At 42.1% G+C, this 17450-nt stretch overlaps 1 protein-coding gene across 4 annotated transcripts in view; it reads right to left on the bottom strand.

The window, feature by feature from the left end:
- Slc10a7 (solute carrier family 10 member 7) overlaps nt 1-17450 on the bottom strand; it is a 235270-nt gene that overhangs the window by 192818 nt on the left and 25002 nt on the right. Inside the window, exon 5 of one of the 4 annotated variants that reach the window (XM_026778791.1) lies at nt 8142-8335. The exons of the other annotated variants lie outside the window; for them this stretch is intronic. Within the exon in view, the coding sequence (XP_026634592.1) occupies nt 8291-8335 (45 nt within the window). The 3' untranslated portion in view covers nt 8142-8290. Of the gene's footprint in view, nt 1-8141; nt 8336-17450 lie in introns of those variants that run through there. 4 annotated transcript variants of the gene reach the window in all.

Genomic DNA, 17450 nt, shown 5'->3' with positions numbered 1-17450 from the left:
ATTATATTTAAGGATGTGTTTACAGCCTCTGTGTCAAGCCTACATTGCCAGGACTTAAAAAACGAGTTCCAGCATTTTAAAGCTCTAAGACTGGCTAATCATGGCTAATCACAGTGGTTTACGATGGCATCCAAGGAAAACAGGAAAGACGCATTTATAGGCTGCTGTGCAATGTTGAAGAGAGAAAACAGTAGGAAGATAGGAAAGGCTGCCTGCCAATACTCTCACCAAGAGCCCCAGACGCCAAAGTCAGAACTGGAGTTCTATCTATTCCTTGGAATAAATTCTGCTTAAAGACTGTAAAGGTTCTAGAATTAAGAATGGCCTACAATAGTATATGTATTCATATCTCCCAAACTCCTATGTGACTAAAGAATGCAAACTCTCACGGATGAAGCAAACAGGTAAAGAATGATAAGATTACTTAACAAGTGTTAGTGACTCCGAAGTGAAGAGAGGTATACGATTAATAAGGACAGAGTCCAACCACTAAGATTTATTCTGAATTCATTTGAAAACCACAAAGCTGTGCTCTCAAAGCCCACTCCAAAACAGTTCAGGGTTCAAACAACAATGCTTGACAAGCAAGGCTGCCGGACTAAAACACAGCCCGCCCGGTGCACACGTATGCCAGACAGACCCCCACCACCGGTTTACATGCTAACTCACAGCTGCAGTGCCCCCTCCTTTCATAGCCCACGACGACGCCCTTGACGGCTCGTCTTTTGGGGCTATGAATAACAGCTTAGAGATTTAAATCAAGCATGAGCCCTTTTCATTTCAGGTTTTATTGGACAGCAAACTTCTTCCAACTAGCTACATAAAAGAAAAATGATCCAAACAGAAATAAGCTCACTAAAATTTAAGGTTATTCCAACAAAAGGGTTAATTAGGAAAACAAATTTTCTCCGACGGTTAATAATGGGAACCACACACAATGTGTCCATAAGTAATGCGCAGGTATCTTTGATCTTCAGCCCCATGCGGTTTCTGTTGCCTACTGTAGCCTGGCCTCTGGGACTCTCTTAGAACCAGACATCTGGCTACTTTGTTGTTTCAGACTAATCTCCTCCCGAGAGAGCTCAAAAATGACACCAGGCAAGGAGGGTCCTGGCAGGGAGGGTCCTGGCAGGGAAAAACACTACAATATTAGCAGATTCCTTTCAGGGTGGGGGAGAATATCCAGGCAGCCTTCACATTTCTGAGGGTCTTTGGGAGCATCTCAGGCTTACAGTTTCAGTCTGGCATGATTTTAAAGGGATGGACCGAGTAGCTGTTGAGGCCAATCAATCATCTTTGCAAACCCACTGAATGTTAATCATAAGTTATTGTAATGTATGGGAGAAAGTTATAGAAAAAACAGAAATCAGATTAGTTCTTCGCCCATCTGTTAGGGTCGGGGAGTGACTGATAAAACCAAGATGTTTAATTGTCAGCTGAAGGCTTACACCAAAATTGTGGGGCAATGGCTGAGATCGCAAACCCAGTCACACGCCTCCCATTAAGCCAACTCCCTGGCCTATTCCTTTTCTTAGCTGGGATTTTTCTTTTTTCTAAAGAACCTTCGCCACCAACCTCCTGGGAAGGTTTATAAAGTGGGCTTCTGTGAGATGCCTCTGAGGGAATCAAAGAGTGAGAAGTGATGCAGGCTAAACTTCAAAGAAAAGGATGAAAACGTTATTTTTGCAGTCATGGTATCATCAATATTTTCCCCAAGGCAACAAATTACCATGGATATCATAATACCTGTTTAGGGATTATTATTCAAGTCCTAAAATCTATACAGTTGGAGGCAGAAAGAAAATCCTTTACCATTTGCTCCACAAATGGAATATAAATCAAACAAGATAGATGCTTGATAAGAATTCGGATACTTTATTGTAAAACCACATTTTATCTATTTCTAATACATGACTGCAAATTCAGGCAATATCAGAGAGTACAAGAACACTGCAACACGGTATTGCTCTTATATGGTGACAGAAAACGCACTAGGCTGTTAAAATACCCAACTGTAATGAGAAATTCCTATTGCATGCTGTAACTACCTTCTTAATGATACCGTAAGACTAAGATGTACCAACTTCATCTTTGCACTCTTTCACTGTAAACTCTATTTTAATCACAGTACCACCTATCCTAGCATCCGTTATAACAAAATATTAGCTAGGCTATTCAGTGAAACACAACCAAGGAAACAAATGTATTACTGGTTCAGATCAGCACAGCACAAAAGAAAGAGTGAGCTGGTGAATTCCAGTGAGAAAAGCAGTGGTGTGCTTTGAGAAAGGATTTCAAGCAGCTCAGGCTGGCCTTGAACACTTGATTCTCCTGCTTCTTTCTCCATGGACTTGGATTACAGATGTGCACCACTGTGGACATGGCATTCGATCTAAAAGACCAACACAAGGACTTACCTCCTTACCACAAGGAAATTTCTTCTATTTCTCTGAGTAGGAATTTGAGTATTTAGACAAATTCTCAATGCGTTAATATTCTCCATTTGTTTAGAGATCTGCTAATTCCCCTACATTCTACCACCCCACTCCTATTCCTTAAGCCACTGGGGAAAAATACATAGGGGAAAAATGAAATGAGTATAACTCAGCCAATTTCCTGTAAGTTCTATCCCCCAGGTCACGCAGACTACCCAGAGATTTAATATTTCATTTGAATACAGCTCAAGATTTTCTATTAGCGGTAGGAGGTGTGCATGTGTGTGCACATGCCTATGGAAGTCCAGGGCTGAAGTCAAGAGTCTTCAGGGGAGGTGGAGTCAGGGAGAAGCCATGGAGCTGCTGCAAAATCAGACATGCCAAAACTTTGCCAGAAAGCCACTGCCACATGGTGATATACAGATTAATAAAAATGGGTAAAATTAATATGTAAGAGTTAGGCAATAAGAAGCTAGAGCTAGGGCTGGAGAGATGGCTCAGAGGTTAAGAGCACTGACTGCTCTTCCAGAGGTCCTGAGTTCAATTTCCAGCAACCACATGGTGGCTCACAACCATCTGTACTGAGATCTGGCGCCCTCCTCTGGCGGTGGGCAGAATGTTGTATACATAATAAATAAATAAATCTTAAAAAAAAAAAGAAGCTAGAGATAATGGGCCAAGCAGTGATTTAATTAATACAGTTTCTGTGTGATTATTTCGGGTCTAAGCTAGATGGATAACTGGAAAACAAGAAGCAGCCTCCCTCCTACACAGGGGGAGACTTCCTCCATCATTTTCCACCTTACCATTGAGAAAGGGTCCCTCTGATATGGGATTCCTCTCTGTATGCTATAAATGTTTTATTACCATTGGTTAATAAAGAAGCTAATTCAGCCTATGGGAGGGCAGAATAAAGCCAGGTAGGAAATCACAACAGAGATAGAGTCAGGCGGAGTCAAGAGAGATGCCATGCTGTTGTTGAAGGAAAAAGATGCCCAGAACCTTACCTGGTAAGCCACAACCTCATGACAATACACAGATTTATAGAAATGGGTTAATTTAATATGTAAGAGCTAGCTAGGAATGTGCCTAAGCTATTGGCCAAACAGTGTTGTAATTAATATAGTTTCTGTGTGATTATTCGGGTCTGGATGGCTGGGAAAAGAACGGGCAGTCTCCATCTACATCCCTCAGCTGAACTCAGCTCACCGATATGTCTAGTCTGGCTGCCAGCCTTGCTCAGGGGATTCTGTGTCCCCACCTTTCCAATGTAGGGATTACAGGTGCAGATTCTGGGAATCTGAACTCCTATCCTCATGCTTGCAATGACCAGCACTTTAACCACAGAGCCATCGTCCCAGTCCCTTAATCTGTGAGTTACAAACATGGCTCCAGTTCCCTCTGGCTGCTCATGCATCTCCCTGCAGCATACAAATGAAGCTGTGGTGACTCACTGTGGGTGAACTTCAGGAGCATTCCTTCAGAAAAGCAGTGGTCACCAAACACAAAGTCCTGAAACCCAAACAGTACCCAAAAACAGCTGCGAGCTCTGGAGCAGACCCCGTGCTTCCGGAAAAGAAGAGTATAACAGACTGAAGAAGGCTTCCTACGAGCGTGCTGTGGAAGTACTAGTGGTCCCTGGAACACAAGCTGCGCAGCGTCTCCTAAGGCTTCAGAAAGTACCACCGCTCCAGCAGGCTACACGACCACGGCAGCACCTCCTAAAGGCTTCAGAAAGAACCACCGCTCCAGCAGGCTGCACGACCACAGCAGCGCCTCCTAAAGGCTTCAGAAAGTACCACCGCTCCAGCAGGCTGCACGACCACAGCAGCGTCTTGAAGAAGACACTGTGTCATAAGTCATTGCAAGTCTAGGATGAGGACTTGGACATTTCAGAGAAAGTCCCACATTGGTCTGAAAAAAATGGTTATGCCCAGAGGAAGAGATTCAAATTACAATAATGATAGTAACAACAAGGAACCAAGAGCCATGCAGACCCCTCTAAGGAAAACTGAGCTCAGGGGGTGAAGAAATGAAACAGCTAGAGGGCCAGCAGACAGCTCAGCGCACAAAAACATATGCGAGCCCAAGGATCTGAACTCTCTCCCCAAAACCCACAGTAGAAAGAGAGAACTGACTGTTGAAAACTAACCTCTGACCTCCACAGAAAGGTGGGGAGGGGGAGGAGGGACAACACTGGAAATACACGCAGAAGATAGAGGTACTTTTCCTTTGAGACAGCCTTACTCTGGAGCCCAGAATGACCTGGCATTCACAATTATCACCCTGCCCTCAGCCTCCCAAAGTACTAGGATTCCAATCGGAAGCCACCATACCCTGGTTTAAAGGACATTTTAAAAATGCAAAGATAAAAAGTGAAGTAACTGGGGCTGGAGAGAGGGGTCAGTGGGAAAAGCACTTGCTGCTTTAGAGTGGGCTCCCAACATCAAGGAACCCCCACCCCACCTGCCTGTGACTCCAGGGCCAAGAAATCCAACTCCCTTTTCTACTCTGACATCCACCGTGAGCACCTCCAGCATGCAAAATGTATGCAAGTGGCAAATACACACACACTAAAATACAGAAAATGAAAAAAATGAAGATACATTTTTGTAAAAATCAGGTAAACCTGTGTAATTCTCTCTCTCAGGCTTATGAAGTGAAAGAATTGTGTGAACCAACTTAGTCAAAGAGAGAAAATGAGTTTTCCTGAGCTTCTTCTGAAAAGAAACCATGATTTTCTAAACCAACAGGAAAAACAGTACATTGAATTCCTAAGCTTCGAAGTAATAACCTACCAGTCAATAAGACAATGCAATATTCAATTAGAAAGTGCAAGTCATTTAGATAATCTGTCTAGAGAGCAATGATTAATTTATCGCCAATTAACTCCATCCTACAGCCTCTCTAATCACTATTACTTTATAAGCCAGACTTCTAATAGCGATGGCAATAACTTACGATGTTTTGCAATTTGCAACATGTATTCACAATGTTAAATTAAGCATTTGACAAGATTGCATTAAGCACTATACACTCAGAGACAGAGAGAGGCAAGATACATTTCATATAACCTTATGGATTCAGGAGAAATGTAGGCACACAGTAGAAGTTTCTTGTGCATTTAATTTTTCTCTTTATTTAAACAATCTTAGAAAGCACGTGTGGTATCTTACTAAAGTTTCCAGTACTATTTATAGCAGCTGATAAGGGAGAAATATTTGGGTAGGACTGGCTTCCTGATAGTCTGGATCTCTGAAACCAAAGACAATGCAGGACAGCGATCTCTTGTCTGAGGTGCAGAAGCTTCTCATCCTGAAGGGAGCAATGCTCCTGAGACAGAGTGGGCCTCTCCCTCCGACTCTCCCACTAGCACAGTGCCTCTCTACCTGTGGCTGTCCTCGTGCTGTGATCCAGAGTATGTAAGCCTTTAAATAAACGTAAGCTGCTTTGGTCGTGGTGTTTCATCACAGCGCTAATAACCCTAAGAGCAATACTAATTGAGAAACTTGGTTTGTTTGGTTGGTTGGTTTTGGGGGGCTGAGTATCTGCCAATGTTATCTAATGTCCACATCATTTTTTCCACAGAAGATATTTATGTAAGTAGACAGTTTAACATCATCCAAAGCTACCAGAGAAGAAGACAGAAGAGGGTCCATTCACCTAAAACTGTTGTGCGTGTTTTTGCATTCCTTGATGGTTCTGAAAATGCACAGCTAACATCAGGGAAGTTAGTCATTTATTTTCTCTAGACCATGTCAGCTATGGAAATCTCTCACTTTCATCCACTCAAAGTGTTTTTCCCTTGCAGGCACAAGGCTAGCACCTAAGGCTACGGCTGCCTGTGAGGAGACAAAGTAAAGCAGGTATATGTGACCAAAGAAAACTTTTCAAGTATGTATCCTGATTCTTCTGTAAAGGTTTGACATAGGGCAAAGTGTGGCTGGAGAGGGTGGTGGTCTGAATGAGAACGTCCCCGGTAAGCTCCCATATTTGAACACTTGGTTTTTAGCTGGTGCTGTTTGGGAGGAGGAGGGCTTGAAGTACGTATGGGAGGGAAAGACTTGCTGGAGTAAGTACACCATTTTAATATGCACGCGCTCAACTGCCTGCTCCTGCTGTCATGCCTGGCTACCACACAACTCTCTTCAAGAGGAACTTTTAATCTTCTGGAAGAAAAAGCCGAAATAAACTCTTGTTGAAGCTGCCGTGGTTGCAGAGTGCATCACAGCAGCAGAAAAATAACTAACAGGCACAGCTAACCCCAGACACTTCATGGGGCTAGATTTTAAAGCTTCCAGAGCGCTCATCTATTTGAACAAATATTCATTATTTGGAGGTGCATTACTGCTCCTCCACACACTGGGCACAGCAGCTACGCTGTGGAGAAAAAACACCATCCCTGCCATCATCTGAAAGCTTCAGTGAGACACACAGGTCTTCACAGTGCACTGTGCTAGCTCACGTGTGGCTGCAGGGGAGACCAGAGGGCCTTGGAACAGAGACGGGCAGTTCTTCCTAAAGTCAAAGAGAAACCCAACCAACAGTTTCTTATAGGTCACTTTTACCAAGTCAAGGGCTTTTGGTCTACTCTGGGGCGACCTTTATTTTTCCCACCAAGGTGATTCAGGCACTAAGCCATGACAGACAAGGCAGCATAAGGTAAAGGATCACAGGCAGAGAAGCCAAAGAGCTAACCAGGGTTTACATGCGAGCTCCTCAATTCTTGTACAACCCTGAGCAGCTTCTTGATCTCCTTCTGGCCCCATTTTTCTCATCTGTAAAACAGGGGACAAACACAGTGCCTACCTCGAAAGACTGTTCTGCAGACTACAGGGACTCGTACTGCCAGCCACTGAGCATGAGCACTGACACCAGCAAGCATTAGCTTGCTTCTGAGTACGAGGGCTGCTACAAGGGCAGCCATATCTTATTGTGCATATAGGATTGCATACCTTGCTAGGCCCCTTGGGGCTAACAAGCTACAGACAAAATCAGAAAAAGAGTAAGTACATGCCAGCAATTTCCTTAGACAAAGATACTGTGTGTGTGATATTTTCAATTTTCATGACATTTACTTATTTTGTATGGATGTGTGCATATACGAGTGGACAGAAGCACGTCATAGTGTACACGAGGCATTCAGACGATAACTTGCAGAGTCAGTTTTCTAACCCCATCATGTGTGTTCCAGGCACTCACAGTTGTCGGGCTTGGCAGCAAGTGCCTTTACCTGAATGGCCTTGCCAGTCCCATAGTGAGTCTTTATGAGCAAGGATGAGCAAGGCTGATAGGGAACTTACTACAAACTCAAGTCAAAGTGAAGGCTGCCCAGGTCTCACTGTTCTCCACAAGGAGTGTCACCCACACTGGGAAACGCTTTTCATAAGCTAACCCGTGACTAACTTAAGCCACAGTGGGTCGCTATAAACACATAACTATACTTTACCTCATAGAGTTAGTTTCTTGGACTGTATTTCAGAACTAATCTGCTATGGTCTGCGCATTTGAGAGCACGTTGTCTCCAGGCCTGTATTAGGTAGATAAGTAAATGAGAAATACTTCTGCTCACAGACTGAATATGTCCCACAACAGGCTCGCTAAAATAGATTCGCACAAACGAGGAAACGCAGGTAGCCTAACACATGGTTCAGTCTTAAAAAGGCACTGTGCACACAAAGCTATCACAAGCATTATCTTTAATGAATAAAGCAACTAGGTGAGTAAATTTAGAAGAATGAAGACTTTTCAAAGTAATATTCGAGCTGGGTGTGGTGCTGCCATCCTGTAATCTCAGCACCCCGGAAGCTGAGACAGGGAGACCATGACTTCAACACCAGCTAGACTACAGAAATTCACAGAATGAGTTCGGGGCCAGTCAAGGCACAGCAAGACCTGGTCTGGAAGAGAAGGATAAGGAAAGACAAAATTCAGAAAACAAAATGACTTTCATGGGTGACAAGGCCCTGTTCTAAAAGCAATGCTGGTGTTTGCTTAACTATGCCCTCACACTTTGCAAGCAGGAACGTGTGCAAACCAATCAGGGCCATGTAAATCAACTGTGAAATAAGTACATAATCACCACTGTTCCTTGAAAGAGTAAGGCAAGGTCAGAGAGGTCCTGGGTTTACTGGAACCAATAGTTCAGCAAAGGACAAGTAACTTGACTCTAGGGCAGGAGCGGTCTGCACACTCACAGCTGGGATGAGCACAGCTGGGAAGAACCACATCACAACAGCTTAAGCTGGCCTTGTTGCCTCTTCACCCAAGAGCACAACAACCCTAATCAAAGTGCTACACAAAAGTGCAGGTCATATGCTTGAGCCCTAGAGAGGAGGACTTAGAAACAGGACTGGGGGGGGGGCTGAAATTCTTCAAGATTGGGTCTCTGGAATCCACTCCCCTTGGGGCAGGAAAGAACTAAACATAAAGAAGTAAAGCAACACAAAAGAACAAATTCAGACTGTTATACCCAGTTAATGGAGTCACTCTAAAACCAACGTGGAGACTGAATATCATATGTAAAAGCAAAGAGCCTTTGTTCTTATTCAAGTTTGAACTCGGACTCTCCACGTGTCAATGCATTGGATGATCAGAGAGCCCTGAGCCCAGTTGGGTAGGGTTTTTAAAATAGCAGGGGTTGGGGTAAGGGATTTTTAAGGTTCAGGATCCCTGATTGGCTAACATTTGTCTAAGAGTGCCCTGGTGAAATCAGGTGATCCTACCTACAATTGTTGGAACATAAATTTCCTTTGGAATGTAGGGTACTTTCCCTTTGGATGGTTCTTTCCTGGGTGGTCCCAGCTTGTGGTCTTTTCTGGAGTCAGGTGCTGCTTTGGGATAAACTGAGACTCAGGACTACTTTCTGGTTGGTCTCTATAGAGCCTGTCTTATACCAAGCTGCCCTGGGCCCTACACAGAGAACAGTGGCAGCAAAACAGACATAAGATAAAGGAGAATCATGGTATCAAAGACTTAAGCCATAGAGGACAGAAGTGATTTTTAGCCACCAAACTTGGGGACCAAAAGTCACGAAGGGAACTCTTTTGCCCCTTGTGGAGAATGGAAGGTAGACTGAACGGCACTAGAGTTAAGTGAGTTTGAGGCAGACAAAAAACCCTTGAGAAAGTATATTTTGACCACATGTACAACGGTTTAAATTGGAGCCAGTCAGCTCTTTTTGGTGCTTCTAAGAATCCAACCCAAAGCAGAAAGTGCACTGGAGTTAAATGTGAAAAGGGAAGAGGGAGACAGAATCTTTGTTGTAGCTACTACTGTTGTCCTTCCAACTAAGGGACTTGTCCGCCCGCCCCACTGGTGAGGATAGAGGCTGAGAGCCCAACACCCACGGCCTTTCAGCCACCACATTCCTCCCACATGCCATTAACTTTCCGGCACCCACAAAAGCATGAGTATCAACATTGAACGAAGGAGAAAGCAAGGAACTTTGGCTACAAGTGATTGCTGAAGACGGTGACTGACAGGTGGGTTTCTCTCTCCTCCAAGTCCTCCCAGGGTGGGTCAGATTTGCTCCGACTGCCTTTATAAATGTTTCAATGAACACTATCTTCATGCATTGGATTAGCAAAGCCAACTCCCAACTGATAATGCAAAATAACCCTGAAGTGTTTCATGCCTCCCCAGGTAAGCCAGGAACTGAACTTTCTCTCTCCAGTTGGACTGTGATGAACTTGACCTTTCACCTCTAGCAAAGAGCTCTGAGCTGCTCATTTAAAGTTGGTAATGAGGGCTTCATTTGCTTTCCAAGCAGTCAGAGAACCTTTTTTAAATACACCCAGGTAGCCATGATCTTCACCTGTGACTTAAAGAGTTCACCTGCGTAATACAGATCTTTGCTCAGGGGACATTCTTGAATCTCCTTTAAAGAGATCTGGACACCAGCCCCATGGATAAATCACACACATATTCCAAATCAAAATGTTTCTATAAATGTATTTTGAACTTAAATGTATATTATCAAAGGAGTCTAAAATCCTTCTACCTTATAAATACTATATAATTAAAGCAATTCAACTCTATTTCCATTTGAAAAGAAGCACGCTCTCCTAACCCTAAATTAGAGGAGACAACAACCTAATGCCTCCTCATAGCAAATGCAATGCAGCTTCCCAGGCCGCACTCAATCCACTGTGTATATAAGGGACTTTTCTACACTAAAATAAGAAAACAATAATTTAATGAAAAAGTCCCTCTAAGATGATCTCACTCTCTCTTCTGTTTTTGTGTAGTTTCTAACCTGAGCTGGGGATCTTGAAGGTCTCTAAGCAGACAAACAGAAGTGCACAAGCCCCATCAGGATGTGGCCTCCTCAGTGGAGTCCTTCCTGAGCTGAGGAGGCCAGGACTGAGCATTCCGGTGGAAGCTCCACTCCAAACCCCCTCCCCAATCTCTCTTCAAACCCTGCTGCATCACATAAAGCCTGCCAAATGATGACTCCTCCCTCCAGAGATGCCCAAGACCACTCCCACAGGGTATTTAAATGTCCCTCCACCCCCTCCACCATCCCCACCTCCAAAAAGCAGACTTGTGGGTTTGTGGTCCCTTTTCCCCACCTCCTCTCTGGGAGGCTGGAAAATCAGCCGAAGCGTTTTACCCTTTAAACATGGGCTTTTTCTAATGTGCTTTGATTTGGTCTGATTTGGATTGCTGTGGAGCAGAGAGGCTTATGGGGTGCAGTAACTTTTCACCGAGAAACAAGGATGCTCTTTGGAACCTCCATCTGCCCCTGCATGATCAGGAAAGCCCCAGTCCTGTATCTGCAAACCCTGCCCACCCAGAGAAATCTCTGAACAAAGGGAAAGCACCAAAGAGCCCAGTTCCTTGTGCTTGGCAGCTACTGCAGCTTCCTCCCTGAAGTTGCCACTACCCAAGTCCCTGCCTAAAGCAGTCAGCTTTTGATCACACTTGGGTATAAACTCAGCTTGTGGAAGACATGTCCTCACCCCTAGCCTACAACTTATATAAGCCCCTGCTTCAGTCCAGGCATGCAGCTTCTCCAGCCTTCATCTCTGGGACTGGAGATTCCACCCAGGAGTTGATTTGCTCAAATAAATCTGCTGTTACTTTTTCAGTTCAGCTTGACCAGCTTACGTGTATTGGCAGACAAATCTGTGATGGAATAGAAACCTATTATCGGGGGAACAGAAAAGCCATCAAAGGAGTCTAGCCTCCTCTCCCCTCCTTCTTTTTGGCAAGTAGGTCGTAAAACCAGAGATCACCCACTGACCTCCTTTCTTTCCCCAAGATCCTCATGAAGGACATCCTTACTCCGCTCCTGGGGACAGAGAGGCAAAGAAGGTCTTCCTACAGGGACACTAAAACAAATGTGGGCCCAGCAGACCTTTGAACACATCCCCCAGCACCACCATACCTAGCTATAGCCACAATTCAATCGTGTCCTTCCCTCACTGTATGACTCTTGCTTTGGATACATAAAAATGCAGTCTCCCGAGCCTTTGGGTCCCCATTTCTGAAGCCTCTCCCATGCCACGTAGAACTTGGGTTAAGCAAGTTTGCTATGCTTTTTCTCATCAATCTAGCTTCTGTTACAGGCCTGCAAAAAGGTGAGAAAAAGATGACTCTTCTCCGTGACACAATTCTCCTCCTTGTTCCTTATGATAAAAATGAAAATGGTGAACTGGCTGCTTAACTGAGCTCAAGCACCAAGTTCTATTTCTGAGGCTGGAAGGTGAGCACAGATGTGTATACAAGTTTAGACACCACTTGCAGACAAAACGGATTTATACTGTGAAAAAAGAAAGAGAATAGTGAGGCCCATCCAGCAGACAGTGAAACTCATCAGGCAGGGTTGACTGAGGCAAGAAAAACTCAAGATCACTACTCTGTCTGGTCAGTACTCATGCAACTGGTGCATACAATTTATCTTGGGGTGGGGGGGAGGGTGGCAGGAAAATCTAATAGCATGCCTACAGGTAGCCTATTTTGCAGGGGGAGGGGGGGAGGCTACTGCAGTGTTCCAATTACCAGGGTAAGCTCTTCCCAACTTGCCCTGGCCTTATCCACTTCTGAATGGAGCCAATGAAAGTCAGAAGGTCGTGGTCAGACAGATGCCACCCCGACTACTATACCCAGAAAAACTTTAAATCATCATACATGGACAAAACAAGATATTCCATGACAGAACCAGATTTAAACAATACCTAGCCACAAACCTAGCCCTACACAAAGTACTAGAAAAAAAAAAAAAACACCAACCCAAGGAAGCTAGCTACAGCCACTAAAACACAGACATAGATGATTTCACGGCAGCAAATCCCAAAGAAGGGAAAAACACACAAATTAGCATCACCAACAATGAAAACTAAAAATATAGGAGATAGCAAACACTGGTCATTAATATCCCTTAATATAAATGGACTCAACTCACCTAAAAAAGACAAAGGCTAACAGTACAAAAGCAGAATCCATCCATATACTGCATACAAGAAACACATCTCAACCTGAAAGGCAGATATCGCCTCAGAATAAAGGGGTGGGAAAAAATTTTCCAATAAAATGGACCTAAGAACAAGTTGGTGTAGCTACACTGATATCTAACAAAATAGACTTCAAATTAAAAGCAATCAAAAGAGACAAAGAAGGACATTTTATAATAGTCACAAGAAAAATCCATTAAGAGGAAATCTCAATACTGAACATCTATGCCCCAAATACAAGGGCACCCTCATATGTAAAATAAATACTACTAAAGCTTAAACCACACATGAAACCCTACACACTAATAGTGGGAGACTTCAAGACCCCACTCTCACCATTGGACAGGTCTGTCAGAAAGAAAATTAACAGAGAAATCAGGGAACTAACAAATGTTATGACTCAAATGGACTTAACAGACATAAAAGAATATACCTTCTCAGCACCTCATGGAACCGTCTCAAAAATTGACCACATACTAGGTAACAAAGGAAAACTCAGTATATATATAAGATACATGGGGTTATTCCAGCATATATAGAATCACCATGGATTAAATTAAAATTCAACAGTAATACTAATTCCAGAAAGGCCACAAACACATGGAAATTAAGAATGCTGCTGAACTAAATCACCTATGGCTCAAGGAAGAAATAAAAAAAGAAATTAAAGCTTTTCTAAAATTCAAAGAAAATGACCACACAACATAACGAAATTTATAGGACACACTAAAAGTAGTGCTAAGAGGAAAGTTCATAGCACTAAATGCCTACATAAAGAAGCTGGAAAAATGCTACACTACTGAGTTAACAGAACACCTGAAAACTCTACAACAAAAAGAAGCAAACTCACCCAGGAGGTCAAGATGTCAGGAAATAATCAAATTGAGAGCTGAAATCAACAAAATAGAAACAAAGAAAACAGTACAAAGAATCAATGAGACAAATAGTTGGTTCTTCAACAAAATTCAACAAAATAGATAGACCTTTATCCAAACTAACCAAGAAGCAGAGAGAGAATATCCAAATTAACAAAATCCAAAATCGGGGGACATAACAACAGACAGAGTGGAAAACCAAAAGACGCATTAAGGGGTCATATTTCAAAAACCTGTACTTCACAAAATTGGGACACTTAAGGGAAATGGACAATTTTCTAGATAAATATCACCAAAATTAAATCAAGAAAAGATAAGCAAATTAAATAGACCTATAACTGCTAAAGAAATAGAAACAATCATCAAAAGTTTCCCAACCAAAAAAAATAATAATAATTTCAGCTAGGAATTCTACAAGATTCTTAAAGAAGAAATAATACCAATACTCCTCAAATTGTTCCACACAAGAGAAACAGAAGGAATATTGCCAAAGGCTTTTTATGAGGTTACAATTACCCTGATACCCAAGCCACACAAAGACACAACTAAGAAATGGAATTAATAAGAAAGAGAATTACAGACCAATCTCACTGATGAAAATTGATGCAAAAATATTAAATAAAATACTGGCAAATCTAATCCAAGAACACATCAGAAAAAATCATCCACTATGAACAAGTGGTGGACAAACATACTTCATCCCAGAGATGCAGGGACTGTACAACATACAAAAATCTGTCAATGTAATCGACCATATAAACAAACTGAAAAAAAAAAACACACACACACATGATCATCTCATTAGAAGCTGAAAAAGCCTTTAACAAAACACAACATCCCTTCATGATAAAGGTCTTGGAGAGAGCAGGGATAAAAGGAACATACCTAAACCTAATTAAGGCGATATAGAGCAAGCCAACAGCCAACATCAAACTAAATGGACAGAAACTCAAAGTGATCCCACTGAAATCAGGAACATGACAAGGTTGTCCACTCTCTCTATATCTATTCAATATAGTACTTAAGATTGTAGCTAGAGCAATAAGACAACAAAACGAGATAAAGGGGATACAAATCGGAAAAGAAGAAGTCAAACACTCACTATTTGCTGATGATATGTGATACTCGTGACCCCAAAATTTCTACCAAAGATATTCTACAGCTCATAAACACCTTCATAATACTCCTTGTATCAGGATACAAGATTAACTCGAAAAAGTGAGTAGCCCTCCTTTACACAGATGATAAGTGGGCTAAAAAAGAAATCAGAGAAACATTACCCTTCACAATAGCCACAAATAACATAAAATAACTTGGAGTAACTCTAACCAAACAAGTGAAAAACTTGTATAACAAGAACTTTTTTGAAAAAAGAAATTGAAGAAGACACCAGAAAATGGAAAAATCTCCTATGCTCTTGGGACATAGCAAAAATGGCAAAAATAATAAAAGGAATTTACAGATTCAATGTAATGCCCATCAAAATCCTAGCAAAAGTCTTCACAGACCTCAAAAGAACAATACTCAACTTCATACAGAAAAACAAAAAATCCAGAAAAGCCAAAACAATCCTGAACAAAATAGGAACTTCTGGAGGCATCACAATCCCTGACTTCAAACTCTACTACACAGCTACAGTACTGAAAATAGCCTGGTATTGGCATAAAAACAGACAGAAAGACCAATGGAATTGAATCAAAAACCCAGATATCAATCCACACACCTACAAACACCTCATTTTTGACAAAGAAGAAAAAAATATAAAATGAAAAAAAGAAATCCTATTCAACAAATGGTGCTGGCAAAGCTGCATCTCAGCATGTAGAAAAATGAAAATAGATCCATATCTATCACCATGTACAAAACTCAAGTCCAAATAAATCAAAGACCTCAACATAAAACCAACCACAATGAATGTCATAGTGGGAAGTACACTTGAATGCATTAGCACAGGAGACCATTTCCTAAATAGAACCCCAGTAGCATAGACACTGAGAGAAACAATTAATAAATGGGACCTCCTGAGACTGAAAAGCTTCTGTAAAGGACATGGTCAACAAGACAAATTGGCAGCCTACTAAATGGGAAAAAAAAACTTCACCAATCCTACATCAGACAGAGGGCTAATCTCCAAAATACACAAAGAACTCAAGAAATTGGTAATCAAAAGAACAAATAATCCAATAAAAAATGGGGTACAGATCTAAACAGAGACCTCTCAAAAGAAGAATCTAAAATGGCTGAAAGACACTTAAGGAAATGCTCAACATCCTTAGCCATCAGAGAAATGCAAATCAAAACAGATCTGAGATTTCCATCTTACACCTGTAAGAATGGCCAAGATCAACAACACTGATGACAGCTTATGCTGAAGAGGTTGTGGGGAAAAGGGAACAATTCTGCTTTGCTGGTGGGAGTGCAAACTGGTACAATCCCTCTGGATGTCAGTATGGTGATTTCTCAGAAAATTAGGAAACAACCTTCCTCAAGACCCAGCAATACCACTTTTGGGTATATATCCAAAGGATGCTCAATCATACCACAAGGACATGTCCTCAACTATGTTCATAGCAGCAATGTTTGTTATAGCCTGAACCTGGAAACAACCTAAATGCCCCTCAACAGAAGAATGGATAAGAAAAATGTGGTACATTTACAAAATGGAATACTATACAACAGAAAAAAATGATGACATTTTGGAATTTGTGAGCAAATGGATGGATCTAGTAACTATCATATTGAGTGAGGTAACCCAGATCCAGAAGGACAAATATCATACATACTCACTCGTAAATGGCTTTTAGACATAAAAAAAAGCCTATAATTCACAATCCCAGAGAACCTAGAAAACAACCCTAAGGACCCTAAGAGAGATATACATAGATCTAATCTTCATGGAAAGTATAAAAATGAAGACAGACAGTAAAAAAGAAATCTTACACTAGCTCAGAATTGAGTGTAATAAAAGGTTATTTATTTAGGGATAGAATCACAGATCACAATCCTTTGCTGGAATGAGGAACGGCAACTGAATACCGCAGCCAGAAAAGAGGCTGGACGCAAGGTTTACATGAGCATATATAGTATAAGAGGCCACGGCCAAGTGGACGGGTAACTTAAAGGCTACTGGCAGTAGGAATTCCTACAACAGAAAAAGACAAGATCTCCTGAATAAATTGGGAGCATGGAAACCATGGGAAAGGGTAGAAGGGGAGGGGAGAAGAAGGGAGGTTATCAGAGAAAAATATACAGTTCAAGAAAAACAATTTTTAAAAAAGAAATAATTAATAGAGGCTGGAGAGATGGCTCAGAGGTTATGAATACTGACTGCTCTTCCAGGGGATCCGGGTTTAATTCCCAGCACCCACATGGAAGCTCACAACTGTCTCTAACTCTGGTTCCAGAGGATCTGGCACCTTTACACAGACATACATGTAGGCAAAACACCAATGCACATAAAACATAAAATAAAAAAGAAATAATCTTAAATGGAAGGCATATAAATAACTGAAAACTATGTTCCCCCAAGGCACTTAACAACGTTGCAGAGAGAAGCACTGTGGGAAGTGCACTGCTAGGGCCGCAGCATGCACACTCAAGAGCACACTGCTGTTACAGGGGACCCGGCTTCAGTTCCCAGAGTGCACACTCAAGAGCACACTGCTGTTACAGGGGACCCGGCT

Source organism: Microtus ochrogaster, chromosome 4 (genome assembly GCF_000317375.1).
Source record: "Microtus ochrogaster isolate Prairie Vole_2 chromosome 4, MicOch1.0, whole genome shotgun sequence".
In the NCBI taxonomy this organism is placed as follows: Eukaryota; Metazoa; Chordata; class Mammalia; order Rodentia; family Cricetidae; genus Microtus; species Microtus ochrogaster.
This window is presented reverse-complemented; position numbering and strand designations above follow the sequence as displayed.